The 16,010-nt window shown below is 41.1% G+C and overlaps 1 protein-coding gene across 1 annotated transcript in view; it reads right to left on the bottom strand.

Annotated features, from left to right (window-relative positions):
* Positions 1–15,395, bottom strand: part of robo1 (roundabout, axon guidance receptor, homolog 1 (Drosophila)) — a 303,336-nt gene extending 287,941 nt beyond the window's left edge. The window contains exons 1-2 of the mRNA XM_086216569.1: positions 15,180–15,395; positions 5,802–5,867 (exon numbers count right to left, since the gene is read on the bottom strand). Of these exons, the coding sequence (XP_086072695.1) occupies positions 5,802–5,820 (19 nt within the window). The 5' untranslated portion in view covers positions 5,821–5,867; positions 15,180–15,395. The remainder of the gene's footprint in view (positions 1–5,801; positions 5,868–15,179) is intronic.
* Between the last annotated feature and the right edge of the window lie 615 nt (positions 15,396–16,010).

Consider the following 16,010-nt stretch of genomic DNA (forward strand, 5'->3'; position numbering starts at 1 on the left):
GAATACAATGTGTAGGCAGGTCATCTCTGCGCTACCGCAACATTTAATTTAAAACTGTCTTTTTTTTAACACAATTAACCTTTAACAGATATTGTAAAAAAACAAAACTGTGCTAAGCAAAATTGTGATTTGGGATCAGTTTGATATTTTAATGCAGCCGTAATTACAGACTATATTTGTTTTGCTGACATAATCAACACGAAGGGATCTGTGAAATCCTCTATTCTTTTTATTTAACCCAATGTGCATTGTGAAGGGAGTACGCAGAATAATTGGTTGAAATTGTAGAGAACTCCTGAAAGCGACACATTGTTGTCTTTTCCAGAGAATGGGAGGCAGCGGACATGGAAGTAAGTGTGATGAAGAGAGGCGGTACACCTGGCAGGTACCAAGCTCTGAACTTTGATCTGCTGAGGCAAACATCAAAGGCTCTGTTGGGGTCTTTTATGGACGGCAGCCTGCGAAGCACTCACCACTGTGAGCACCGATCTACATTGTAAAGAGCAACTCAACAAGAGAGGAGACTTAAGTTGTTTTTCAGCAGCTGAAATTACAATTGTGCAGCCTCTTCAAAGCACCGGCAACCCAGACGAGATCAATCAGAGTAATAGAAGGGAAATTTCCTTATAATTATTGTCAGGGGAAGTGTTTTCAAGGATATGAAATTGCCATTCAGAGTATACAATGCGACTACCAATTTTGGAAGCCCCTGCACTAAAAAATGGAATGCAGAAAGAGCATAACTGGTTGCTGATGTCTACATGGACTGTGTGTGCCGCCTTGTAATTCTGCACATGCTGAGAACACGTGTGTGTGTGTGTGTGTGTGTGCGTGCGTGCGTGCGTGCGTGCGTGTGTGTTTCCTCAGTGATTCCCATTCTTTTTGGCTTGTGACCTTTAATAGTGAAGCACCCATGACTCCTTGCTGCAGGTTGCAAATGCCTCTATACAGTCCATGCCCTTATCAGTCTGCATTATTTTAATATGCTTTTAGAGTCTGGAAGAAACACACATTATTTTATACTAGAGGGGGAATAAAAAACAAAAGTTTGAGAAGAGCCAGAAATATGAATCTGTATTCACTGATCATGTCTGGCCCCTTTGGGAAGCATCCAACTAGTCTGGCTTCATCTGACACACACGCGTGACAGTGCATTCTTATTACCTAACAAAGATACTCATCAATTATGAATTTGACATCTAAAATAAAAAGTGCATGCCAAAAATTCAAATCTAAAACATGATTAGTTTAAAGTATAAAATAGCTTCCACCACAAGTTTTCATTTTAACACAATGCAACAATTCACCCCTAAAATAACAGCTGTCCGGTGTGGTTTAGCTTGCAGGTCCGAGCCGGCTGATGAGTCTGTCAACCCTCTTGATACGGGAACTAAAATGCAACACAACTGACCATGTGAGAGTAGCCCCCATGTTTACTGGTCACACGCGTGAGGAGCCAGACTGTAACCACAGGAAGAAGCTCCTGTGTTCAGGCTGGTGCACATTTCTACTTCTTTTTTTCCATGCATCCTTTGTCTTTGACGTAAAATGCGACTGTTCAGACGCTGCGATGTAAAGAAAACCAGCTTACACCTGCTGTTCGGCTCTAATTTTCTGAGTGTGCTGGTAGTTGGGTCGATTCACATTCTCACCAGAGATTGTTTTGAAGCAGGTGGAGACCACCTTTGGGTCAACAAGGTCTACTTCTGGTGAGCGCTTGAGTCCGACTGCTGCGCTCTCAAACAAACCGAGCCGAAAGGGAAAATGGACCAGTTTGATTCAGTCAAACTCCACAAGTAGGTAGGAATTATCCATCAGCCTGGTTTTGATGGTGCACTCACTTGAAATAAGGGAGAATTATTTTATTCCCAAGCCAAACACCTGTTCTTGCACCATACAAAGTGAGCTGATGAGGTTCAATCAGCCACAACCGTACAATGGTTGCAGCACAACGCAAGTCTGTCAATACTCCCAAAAGGGATAAACAGACAAATACTACACACATTACAGCCTCAAAACAAATATGATGTAGGACTGATGAAAGGGCGCCGACTGTAATTACGTCCCGGTCTTCAGAGCACCCCCATGAAGAACAATAACCTCTCGAGCAATTTAAGGAATTTTCAACTCGCGCTTTGTGGCTATAATAACTCCATGTGAAATATCACCTGTGTGCACACCAATATTTCCTTTGGAAAAAAAAAAAGAAAGAAAAGAAGTGTTGCTCAGCCGTCTGAGTAGAGATTTGTACGAGTAAATGCTGCACGTCAGGCTCAAACTTCAAATGTTCCAAATGCGCGCACGGGATTTCACAAGCTCCACCGAGCAGGAAATGGCTTTCCGTGGTCCACCTAGCAAACACATTTTTCAGTCGTCCTGTGTTGATTTACTTCATTTTGTTTTACATCCATCTGTTAGAAAAATAAAGAACCCACCCCAATTAATGTCCTGAAGATTTTCCAAATCAAACATGGTAGCATCCCTTTGTTTCTATTAATTATTCATGCTAATGTGACCTCAGCAGATCCTACCTGAAGTTTATCTGATTTAATCTATTCAGTTGGATCGGTTCAATTTGTTTGTAATTTTGCATTGTTTTCTCATCCGTGTGAATTAATTAGCTGTGGGAGAACAGAAGACGCCGGTTCACTCCAACCAACGGCTGCAATATTGGCAGTGTTTGGGGAGTACTTCCACTAGATGTAATTAAACTAGTAAATTTGCATTAAATTTTACAGTTGTCTGGTGGTTATTCAACCAAACTTGCATCCAAAGCGCATCATTTATTTATTTATTTTAATCTTTGTCAGCATTGGACGCATTGTTAATTGTTACAACTACATACTCTGTAATTTCTGCTGACAGATGAAGGTTGTTTATTTTTTTATTTTTTTTTTGGATGATTTTTAGATTTATTCAGGAGGCAGAATATTCAGCTGCATAAACCGAATGAATGTAGCGGGACAACGGTGACTATTGAGTGACAGCGTAATTACCGGGTGAAGGATGACGCCAGAAAATGAGCTTGCATTAAACGGGAAATGTACAAAACTGTTGTGAAAGTATGTTCATTTCATAAAAGTGTACCATCAATTATGTTTCAGTTATATAAATGTACCTTGAGCTCCATACTGAACATGAAAAAGTGAATTTGTCTTTGGTTCTTCACTACAGTATAATCATGCAAGACTGTTATGAAGAGACACACCACTTGACCCCTGGAGTGTCTTTGGTCTGCACTTCTCATTCTGCCTATTTGATTTCTCTATCTCTTTTTGTTCTTCGTATCTTCTGAACATCAAGGTCATTTGGTCAGTATATGTCATGTGATCATTGTTTTGCCCGATAGCTGCATAGCTCCAAAAGTTGTAGACGGACTTTAATTGAATCTGGAAGGACAGTGGAACATAGAGAGGGGGGACAAAGAAGGTTCAACTGTGAAATGTCGATTATGTTTACAATCTTGTTATGGTCTTTTTATTAATACTACGCGCGATGTCATGGTTACTCTGATGTCAGGACAACAAAAACTGCCTTTTACATCCGTCGGAGAAAAAAAAGGTTACTTGTTTTGTTGTCCACCCCTATAAAACTGCCTTTGGTGAATTTTCTGATTCGTATCTGACTAATAGTCAGAGTAGTAACGCATCAAATCCCTCAGAGCTGAAAATGAGAGGCGAGCCCACCCAGCTGTAGGCTCCTGAGGATCCCTCGCTGAGGGGCCGTCCACCGAGCTGCAGAGTAAAAAAAAGGCTGACGTCTCCAGTATAATTGGACAAATGAATCAATTATATCAATAGCAAATTACAACATTCATAATTGATCCCTGGACAAATGCAATATAGATCATCCCGGTGTTCGATAGCTATGCCACAATACTCATGTTACACTGAGCATATTCAGGAACTAATTAGATCTCAAAGGAGAGGATCAATGTTTGAAGCAGCGTGAGAGAACTATTGATCGCGTTACCAAGATCTTTTATTCCAGCAATTCAAAGTGCACCAGTGCGACATTATAAAAGCTTCCTTTCTTAGAGCATCTCTGCTAAAGAAGTAATCAAAATAGCCAACTTGGGAAAGCTGGGAAAATAAATTTCCCCCTTCAAGTTGTCTTGTTTTAAGACTATATTTGGGTATTGCACAAACATGAAGCAGAGCACTTACAAAAGGAATGTGGCTGTCAGCATGTGAGTTCACCGGAATCGATAGCCCAGACAGTCAGAGAAATGCTAATGTCTGGACACATGCAGGACAGAAGGATCATTTCTGCCTCGGTGTAGTTATGAAGTGACTTTTTGCCTCTTTTTCGCATCGAAAGAAAAATGTCTTTGAAATGGCTTTGAACAGGAACACACGGAGCAACACTGTCAACATTTGTCAGGCTATAAAAAGCAACTGATGTTATTCTTTTTGGAGCAAAAAGTTCACATGTTAAAATGTACATCATGAAAATCAAACATGTGGTGTCTAAAACCTTGTATTCATGCATCAATCCAGTATAACAAAGCCAAATATCCCAACACTCAAAGCCTGGGTATCGTTTCTGATATGGGTGGCTTCACGGATGCCTTGCTCACGATTCCGCTTCCTTAAAGTTTTACATTTGGTTTTTGACACCCGTTGATAACCATTTGAACAAAAATTACCTAAAACAAAAACACACGTTACATTACAAAATTACAAACCACATAAATCACACATAAACTGTATGCTTCACGTCTAACAATTAAAAGCTTTTAGCTCATTTCATAAAACTTTTATTTTTTTGCTGTTAAAGGGATCTTCCCCAAAATGTGAAGAGGTCTTCCTTTCACCTCTGCTACACCCCTTCATCAAGTATGTGGAGGTTAAATACTTCTGTCAAACAAATGCAGAGGAAAGCATTTCATTCTTGTCTGATGTAAAAAAAAAAAAAAAAAAGCATCCAGGTTAAATTCAGATATTGGAAAAAAAAAAAGTTTAAAATCCATTTACAACTAAAATACGGGTCACTTCTTTAAAAGCTGTGTCTCCCCTCCACTCGCCTCTCTGCATCTGACCTTTTTCTACAATCCACGATTCACTGCCAGCAGCAGAGAGTATTTTGGCCACACTCCATCTCTTCCCAAATGAGGCTAACTGAGGAAATAAATCAATGTGTTTTTCTCCTAGTCATGGGAAACAGCTGTCATGCTGTCGTCTGGTACAGGACTGGGCTGACTTAATGCCAGAGCCGGCTGGTAGAGTCAGCGGGGAGGAGACAGCTCTCCCTCTGCATCCGCTCCAACTAAACCCAGCACCTGAGTGAATTCCACCAGCCTCCAAGCTAAGAGCAGCGATACGAACAGAGCTCCAGCTCCTGACACTCACTCTGAATGAGCTCAGTATTGCTCTTCTACGACCTTGGATTTAATTAATTCATGCAAATGTTGAAGGTTTTGCTTGCCGGTGAATGATCTGATACGACGGGATGGTTGGAGTCGTGTAAATGCAAAGACAGGAGAGGTGGCTGATAATGAATGATGGAGGGGATGAAATGCCTCAAAATAAAAGAAATGAAAAGTTGAGAGGGGTTTCTGTGAACCTTTAGCACGTGTTTCATTAGCTGGACCTGACCTTATCTCCCAGGGCCGACCCTTATCTCACACAGATACAGCCAGCATGCATAATGGGAGTAGACCCTTTGTGCCAAAAGCTGTGTGAGCAGGGTGAGTGTATAGACAACCCGCTGCCGCCACCCCACCCCCCCCACTCATTTCTCTTCCAAGCCACAGCTGTACTGACAAATATACAGACACTCACAAGAGTCAGAACACTCACCTCCCTTGTGTTTCGACATCTCCTCCACAGGCCGATGAGTCAGGAGGTGACGTCTAAGCTCACATCCTGTAGGAGATAAGAATCAATATGAGAAAAAAACCCAAATCTCCCTGTCGCTCAAGAAAATATAGGCAAACCTATTTTAATCATTTTAATTACGGAAAAGGAGTGTGTGAGGGTGTGTGTGTGTATGTGTGTATGTGTTCATTCTATCCTAGTGTGTACAGTACGTGTGTGTGTGTGTGTGTGTGTGTGTGTGTGTGTGTGTGTGAATTCATAGACGAGCATCTGTGCAAAGCTCAGAGGCCACCAGCTCCATATTCATGTGTTTTCCCATAAGTGACCCTCCACTGTAAACAAAGAATATTAAACATGGATACAGAGCAGCAGCCTAATGAACACACATACATATTATTCGCAGTGTAATGAATCGATGGAACTTCCTCTCTCATCAAATATTTACTTGAGTAATATTCCCGAGCCCTTCAACCTGCGAGTACTGCGCTGGCTCGGAGTTTAGCAGCAGGCCTGCGCAGCGTCACACAGCCACTCATTACAAATATAAATCCTTGACTTAATGAAATATATTAAGTCCATCAATCAACCAAGTGGATTAGAAAACTAATCTTTTGGAGGCTTCCTTCAATATTTCACTGGAAAGATTTTGCAGTATCAGTGGAAAACACACTGCAGAGGTACTTTAAAACCCTCTTTACTTTGATATCAATGGAATATTTCAGTTTTGTCATTCGTCTTTCAAAAGCCTCATTCACTGCTGGTGGACGTGTGAAGGGTAAAGCTGGACCGATGCATCAGCGTGACGAATAACACCGGCTGATGCTGACTGATATGAAAACTTTGTATTGACAGAGAGTCACTCGGGAAAACAAAGATGCTTGGAGTAATTAATAAATATCACTCTCCAATTGAAGTTTATTTTCAGGCACTTGGGACATTTTGTGACAAAAAATGTAATTCACTGTGAAATATAGAGCCTCCATTACATTTCTGTCTTACAAGTTATTTCTAAATGCATTTGTGGGACTGATGCCGGAACAATACAGGCTGAAAACATTTTAGAATTTTTTGTTTACTCCCAAATATCGGTTCCAATATCGGCCCCGAAAATCTGCTTCAATAAAACCCAACACACAGAAACCGTTCCTTTACACACGCACTGATTTTGGTGTATTTTGCAGATTATAAATCACCTGATCGACTATTCTCCAGTGCATTTTTTTTTTCTTAACAAGTGTCTGACCACATTTGAGGTTTTCGAGTGCCCAAGTAAATCGGACATATATCTCAGTTGATACAGTGATATTGGAATTGCTTACTCCCTGATATCAGCCACAAAAAAAACAAGAAAAAAACCCTCCAGTATCAGTTGGACCCTAGTAGAGAGCCACCTTATGACTATTGTATAAACTGTTGCAGAGGCTGAGGTAACGGCTGCTGCATCAGCATTGTAACAATAGAAAAACCTGCGGCCCCATGAGACCCTTTGTCTGTGTTTCTGGAGTCGAAGTAAACCAGCTGACAGATCATATAGCAGCCTAAAAACCTGTGGAAGCCTCTGAAAGCTAAAACACCTTGAACAAGTAATGGACCACAGCTGTCTCCTGGCGCTGAGCCTCCACAGCCCCCTCACCACAGCCCCCTCACCGCAGCCCCCTCTCCACCCATCTGCTGGGAGGGATCAGCCTCTCAGAGCTTCTCTCACCGCCGTTCCTAACAAATGCCCGTAAACAGATTCTACTTAATGAACATCAGGAAGCCCGAGATAAACCGCGAGACCTCCTACTTAACCAGCTGTGACTGTCTACTCGCATTAATGTAGGAGAACTGTACAGATAATTTCACTATTATTAATTCGCCAAACCATTTTGCACGTAAGCAAACTGCATTGATGGGCCTTGTTTCAGCTGCAGGACAAACAGCTACAGGGCTCCCTCTATTGGCTCTCCTGCAGCAGCTTCACAGGACGTCTGAGCAGATTTCAGATATTCTGTTGAGACATATTGTGACGTTATATGATACTTAAGTGCAGGGGTTGGTTTTTTTAACCCCTCAGTATGCATATCAACACTAAACAGGATGTTTGATTTAGTTAATGTCTGAGGATTTGGGCTGCAACTAAGGATTAAATGAATAGCTGATAATTTCCTCCATCATTCCATCCATCCATCCGGGGGGAGTGGAGCCTATCCCAGCTGACATTGGGCGAGACGTGAGGTTCGCCCTGGACGAGTTGCTGGTTGCAGGGCCATCAGGAGCACTTAGGGGTTCAGTATCTTGCTCAAGGACACTTCGACGTGGTCACCGGGGGAAGTGAGGATCGAACCAGCAACCCTTTGGTTACTAGACGGCCACTCTACCTCTGAGCCACGCTGCCCAGGTCCTGTGTTATTTACCTCAGTCAAACGTGAACTTTGCAAATGTTTGTTTTGTCTGACCAGCTGTCCAAAACCGAAAGATTCATTTTCTGAACAAAGAAATTGTATTCATTTCTGAGAAGCGGGAACAAGCAAAGGTCTTTTTTTTTTAAATAGTCGCTTAGTTTTCCTGTTTTTTGTGTTTCATTTTTTTATACAATACATTTCAGTTCTACTGATGAAAAAAATACTTCTGTATGTACATGCAGACATTCATGACTGTGCTGGAGCACCTTTGTGTTTGACTGAAGGCGGGGCTTAGCTCCAACCAAAACACACACAGCAGGAGAGGGAGAGAAAGACAAAGATAGAAAGAGAGGACAGTATTGATGTAGTCTGACTTTTTTGTAGTTTTATTTTTGCATATTTGCACTAACGAGTAGAATGCGAATACTGTATTTCTCTATAGACACTTCAACAAAACTGTCAGGTCGTGATCATCACCATGACATCCAACTCTCAGGATGTTAGAAATGAATATCCCCAAAACCAAAAGGCTGTCACATCAGGTTTGATAATTCACTGATTTAACCGACCTCTGTACGCATGACGACTTCGACGCTTCATCAGTATCGGCAGATATTTTTTTTATTTATCATAATATCAGCATCAGTCTGCATTTATGTCAGCACAGTTTTGTTCAAATTTCCTCTTCAGCAAACTGGTGAATGTATGATTTATGGGCTCTTCCGAATGTTTTAGAATCAAAGAAAATGTATTTTAAATTCACAATGTTTACATTTGTTTTTCAGTAGCTACTCAACGTGAACATAAAATCCTGTATTTATACATACGGAATATATCAACATCTTATTGGCCAAATCAGTTGTAAAATATGGGCATATTGTAAAAAAATAAAAACTGCAGTGTCGTGCATCCCTAAGCATAGTCTAATGTTGACATGAGTACTTTGCCAGGTGTGTGTATGTGTGTGTGTATGTGTGTGTGTGTGGGGGGGGGGGGGGTGCAGTGCTGTGCTCTGCTGATTAACACTGCTGGATCATCTGAACTGACTGCAGCTCCCTGGTTTAATATGATAACACCACCCCCAACAACTTCCTAAGTTCTTGCCAAGGAGCAAAGTTCTGAAACACATTCTCCCGGGATGAATTATTCATCAGCTACAGCAGCAAAGCCCAAATCATCCATCAACATCAGGGCTAAATACATAAACAAAATGATTCACATCAAGTCAGCCTTGAATCTCACTTTCGAATGCAGCCTGTACGTATAATTCCTGTTTGAAAAGGTTAGGGAGCAACTAATATGGATTTATCCAATCTTCTGAGTAACTCAATTCATCGAAATTGAACAGAGCTGCATGTATTGAATAAGACTCTAATTGAATGTTAGGTTAAGTTTGTGTGTTTGCCAAAGAAACATAATCTAAGTTTCTAAGTAGGAAAATGAAGCTGTAGTTCCAGCAACAATAAGACTGCATGAAGCGAGCTGGCACCTGAGGGATGCTGGCTGAGAGACACCCGATTAGGTTCCTCAATCTCAGACTGTGTTTGAGGGAAGCCTCGTCCCTGCAGGGAGAAGACAGGATTTATAGAGCAGCACTACTGCTCGTGGTTAACAGAGTCTTCTAATGTTGTCACTCAAAGGATGAAGATGCTCTCTGCAGACCCACAAGCCAAACTGAAGAGACTATAGACCCTGCCACAAAATCCACAGAGTCCAAAATGTAATTAGATTAGATGCCAAGCTTAGTTTATATGCCAATAGCCATTATGTTTTGGGGTTCGTCCCATTCTCGCTAATGTAACATCTCAAGAACACCCTGAGAGAGTAGAGCGCCGATGCATTTTGCAGGCGAACCCAGAAGTTAGCCTGGCCCGAGCTGATGCGATTGAACTAAAGTTTTGTTCAACAATGAACACAACTTTTAAGATTTTCAAGGCATAAAAGCTTCTGTTAGACAAAGAAAGCCATCGTTAGGCTATGAGTGCATTGTACCATGGACCCCCTCTAGATTTGCTTTACTTCTTTTTTTTTTTTTTGGCGTAACGACATTTAATGTCCATGACACACTCTATAGTCTCATTCCACAGAACAATAAGTTGAAATATCCTCAACCAATGTGAATTACAGACTTTATTTCAGGCTTTTAAGCGAACACCCACTGGCCAAGAGGCAAGGGAAGCAGACGTCCAGCAATAAGTTACGTCTGGGTTTCAGCTCTAAACGCCTCTAGCATCCACTGTGACTCGAGGATGAAGACTTTGATGGACAAGGTTCAGAGGTCAAGGTCACTGTCACTTTGTTTGACAGTCGTCGCCTTCTTAAAAAAATTGCCTAAGTCATTTTTCAAGTTTTAGAGAAAACACAAATAACTGGAGACAAAATATCTTAAGGAGTTGTTCTAGGCAGAAAGAATGTCAAAATGAAGATTAGCAAGTATTTTAAGAAGGTGACGAAGTGACATCACATCTCAGGGAAGCTTTGAGGGGATTTCTTCAAATACGGTATAAATATTCCCTTGGATTTGATTCAGTTTTGATGGTTAAAGGTCAAAGACCACAGGAAAATGTATGTTACTCTAGAAATTCAGGCATTAACGATTATAAAAAATATATATATTTATATTCCACACAAATAATGATGACATAATGCAAATATAAACTTCAAAGTGACATAATAATGTTAAAAAACAATACTTTTCTGGTCCTTATTTCTTGAATTTTCAGTCTGCATCGCACACAGAACTGAGCTGGTTGGTGGAGGCGTACAAGCAGAAGAGAGTAATCGTCAATGATATTTTATATCTCGGAAGAGTGTGTGTGTGTGTGTGTGTAGGGGGGGTCAGTCTACATCCAGGTATGATGAGAAGTGATTCCTTTCATTTTCTTAAGCACACATGTCATCTCAGTATCTCAATCAGACAGCTGATCCTGCTTGAGTACATATCCAGGCTTCCCGTGTTCATGTCAGGGCCAAGAGATTAAACAACACCCTTAATAGCCTCTCGCATGACACACAAAGTGCTTTGGTGCTCCGTCAACAGGCCGCTGGAGGGGCCGCTGACATTTCAGGCGGGATGTGTGTTAACTCCCTACACTCTTCCTCTCAAATATTCATGATCTATGTATGTGAAGAGAAGCAATGAAAATGGAGGCAGAGGCCAGGATATTATAAATAATTGGACTTGGAAAGGTTGTATTTAGCATCAGCCTGGACAGAGTGAAATGTATAAATTAAACACAATATTTTTGCACCCCCCCCCCCTCCCCACATCCTGTCAACACATTTATTCACACGAGCGCTGTCATTTACAACACAACTACGCACAGAGTTACATGTGATTTGAGACAGCTGTCTGCAATGATAGCAAACAACAGTAAATGCAGCTGGCGGAAAACATATGTAATTTCTAACTTGCCGAATTAAAGTTGTGTTTTTTTAAACATTAATTTCCATTTAGAAAAAAATGATGAAATAAGTAATATAAAACCTGCCAAAATTACCTGTAGACATGACAAAATAAGACCTAATTTAAATACAAAAGGTGTCTGCATTTCTTAATGCAACTGAGATGGTGTAATCCCCGAGTTAATTATTTCACTATATTCTGAACACCGAGAGAAAGTCACATGGGAACCTTTTGCTCAACTAGCCTCATTTATAAGCTGCTCAAACCTGGCTCGTTTATCTGCTGAAATTATTCAGTGGAGCGTGCCTCATTAATACAAAAAAGGACGGCTGCATTCACTTTATCTGCGGTGTGTATGCCACTTAACACTATTTCTAACAGAGAGGCATTGTCGAATATCCCGACAAACACCCCTTCACTACCGTCTTTTGCATATTTGATCGCTTGTTTCTTGTGTGGTAATAGTTGACTCCGGAGCGGTGAAGTAAATTAGGCTGTGTAGGAGCGCGAGCCACCATCACCGACGCTCTTCTTTGTTTGACCTTTCCTGCCAGAACCAAGAAGGTCTTTGAGGGGAACTGGAAAGGCAGGAGCTGATGGAGGGATGTCTTTAATTAGGTGTGCCGGGGCTGTTGTGTCTCCATTTAATTAGACAATTATGCACCCTCCAACAGAAGAGGGTGGATTCGGGGTCACAGGGGAGGGGGCGGGCAATGCCACATTGCCACCCTGTCACATACAGAAGGCTAAATCACAGGTGAGTCCCACTGGGGCGAGCACGGACCCCGCTTGGCATTTGAGGAGCCATTATAAACACATCCTGTTTAAATTCAACTGTTTCAGTGCATCGTCACGCTGTTTCAAATTGGCAAATGCCATTTGACAAAGACACCGCCAGCCTGTGCATTCCCGCAGAACGGTGATGTTCGAGGGCTCAAATTTTGAAGCGGAAGAAGACAACAAGAAACTTGTTCCTCAGAAAATTGCCCAACCTTCTGCCAAGTAAACAAAGCAGGATATTTGAAGCCGCTGCAAGATTTCATTCCACCAGTTTGCACTTGAGAATTGTAATTACATATTCACTGCCATCTGGTATCCCTGCTCGTCTCTGCCCACTCTTCACCAGTGCAAATGCAGGCTCCAGTTTCCTCTGTGCTGAGCTTCTTTAACATCGTGTTTCCTGTCCCGGTGGAAGTGTCACTACACCACACGCTTAGACACACAGTGGGTTTGAGAGACACAAGTGAGGTGAAGGTTGAGGTAGCACACATCCGCTTCCAAAAGAGGCCATAACTCAAAGAGATAAATGGCTAGAAATCTCTGCAATTGATGAGACAAAATTCATTTTGGTGATGTATGGAATGCTTCTCCAAGCAGGATTATTTGTACATATGTCAGCACAACCACACGTCCTCATTTCCTGTCTTTAATCTTGTTTTCTCTCCGGAGAAAACAGAGATCGAAGGATCAACGTCACATCATTACAATAAAATACTCACAGAGTGCCTATTAACTCTGGTTTACAAGTCACTGATTTAAATAATTAAGTGAATTTCATTGAAATCGCAACAAATCAGGTGATCGGGTTATCACATGACCCTTTCCAAACAGAGCATGGCTACTCTCTGATGTAATTCAATTGAAGGAGATTCAACATTCCCTCACAAGCAAGCATGGAAAACATCTTTGGCCTCAGGAAGGTGAAGGTGGAGAATCTGTTTGATGTGTCATCCTGATACAATAAGCACACAACTAAACATGAAATCGTGCCCCAAATTTCACCAAAAATGCTCCAATCCCATCTCCACATCCAGACATTAAACCTCTCTGATCAAGCACGACACCTCTAACCCCCCCCCCCCCCCCCGACGCCATCAGCTGGACTACAATGGACTACGTAATGGACAAGTTCTCTTTAAAAAGTGCAAATACTTGCATATCCATGAAATGGGTGAGTAAAATAATGGGAAGTGAAGCAGCAACTAATGATCATTTTCATCATCAGTTAATCTGATTATTTTCACGATGAATCATTGTCTGTAAAATGTCAAGAGAATCTGAAAAATTCTCATTACAATTTCCCAGGGCCCAACATGTCCATATCTAATTGCTTCTTCTGTCTAATTAAAAAAAATATATAAATTTAATTAATATAATTTTAAAAAACTCTTCATTTCCTGTCAAATCCTCATATTTAGCAGTCAGAAAGCAGTAAATTTTCTTGAAGAAAATACTGAAACGATTCAGCAGTCATCAAATGACTGTCGACTACAGTTCATATAAATAATTGTTGCAGCTCTTAATAATAGCACACCTGGCCAGGCTTCCATTAGCGACCTGCAATAAGCTGCCACCAACAGGATATAACTGTCCCTTTCAGTGGATGCTGATCAATTTAACATCACATTTATACAGATTCAGGATCTGCTACACAGTTGTTTTTTTAACTGCCCTCTCACACTTAACTTTGTAGATTCACAGTGAGAATCTGCTGCATCTTACACACACACACACACACACACACACACACACACACACACACACACAAAATCCCAGCTGCAGCTTCCTAGCTGACCATAAACCATCAGCCTCCAATCTATTCCTGCACAGATTCATTAGCGATTCAGAAAATGAGTCACATTTCCCAGGGAAGCCGTTGCCCAGAGGAGAACTCGATCATTTCTCACTGTTATGGGTGTTGAGAGAGAAAAACAGACAGAGGTGGAGCATAAATGAAAGCACTGTCCTACACAATGTCCCAGCATGAAAAACAAATCATGTGACGACTGGAAGCTGCTTTCTGTACATGACAATTAATCCGTCATTACTGCCGGTTCCTTCCTAGTTTGAGCTCAAGACTGATGATTATGGACAATCTCAGTGTGTCCTCTCTGTAAGTGAACAACAACAAGCTGCGCAGCGTCGTTCTGTCAGGTTCAGGCTCTGTGGGCCAGAACTGGAAGCAGCTGCCAGGAAAGACACTCATTGAAATAGACACAATAGTGGTGTCACTTAGCCAGATAACACTGTGGTGGCAGAATGGCAAAGACATATATGAGCAGCTACTGTTCTTCCCCACAACACCGATTTCCTCCAATTATCACACTGAGACAACGTTTTAGTGAACTGTAGCAGAAGTAACAACAAACAGACGAAAGCAGCAAGCTGAACAGGTACATTACACTCTTTCGCTCCGTGACATTGAATCACAGCGTGTATTTTCTGGTCTTCAAATATCAGATGCGCATCCAACTTTTCTGAGAGGGTGTTTTCTTTTTTAATGCGTAAAAGTGAGAAGCTTGGATTAGAATTAGCTGTAACGGTGAAATGCTCTGATTTAATTTGAAACAGGGATTTTTACGGTTATTTCTTTAAATATTTGCAGGATAAATTTGAGCTCCCATGTAAATGTTGTGCATTTAAGGTTTGAGAACAGCGCATTTAAACCAAAATCCTTTCCAAATGATGGTTCATCCGAAGCAAACAAACATGCAGACACACACATCTCTATCTGTAAAGCTCTCTAAATGCTTTTTTTTTTTTTTTCAGCAGAGAGGAAAACCAATTTACCTCAGGAGCAGAGTCTGGATGTAGGTTCACCACATGTTCCTGGCAGAGGGAAACAATCCCTTCAAGTGCTGGTTGATGTTTTTTGCAAAGCTGCAATCCTTCAGATTAAAAACATGTCTGTCATGCAAAAACTTATCTGACAAAAGTTGTTGCAAACATAAATGAGAAAACCCTTCAAGAAGAAGTGCTGCAGCCAAACACTGCAGTGGACACACTAGCAACTCCCCGCTAACTCCAAACTATGGTGGCCTGTGAGGGGCAGTTTTAGGTTTTACCATTTGAGCTGCAACAAATTTTCAACATGAGGCTTTAACTTTAAAAGGAAAATATTTATTTCAAGATCACTAAAGATGTTCTCAGATATGCATCTCTCCAGCTATGAGATATGCTGTGTTGGATTTTTTGTTTCAACAAATGTGAACGCTGGTTTTGAAAAGGCTGCAAGAATCGGAGTTTCAAAAATATATACCGTATCCTCTCTGTCGCCATAAACACAAAATTGTCTTGATAATTGACAGGAAAAAGAAGCACGAAGGAAAGAAGCAGGAACCAAGTCGACTGTGTCCCTCTTCCTCCCCAGACAAAAGAAATAATTTCATCAAATAATTTCATCAAATATCATCCTGAATACGACAGCAGCCAGCAAAAAATAAAATAATCTTATGTTTGTTTTATTATATTTTGTTGCTTTATGTATCTTGATGTGTGTATTCTGGTAGTTTGTGCGTATTCTCTTGGCTACAGCAAGCGTTTGTCCTCAGGGATAATAAAGTAAACTAAACAAAAGTAGAAAGGCAAAAACAGTTTGTTTGTTTTTAAAAAGCAAGAAAG

Source organism: Aulostomus chinensis, chromosome 10, assembly GCF_037954235.1.
Source record: "Aulostomus chinensis isolate RoL2024-O1b breed Wild chromosome 10, RoL_Achi_v1.0, whole genome shotgun sequence".
NCBI classification, from domain to species: Eukaryota; Metazoa; Chordata; class Actinopteri; order Syngnathiformes; family Aulostomidae; genus Aulostomus; species Aulostomus chinensis.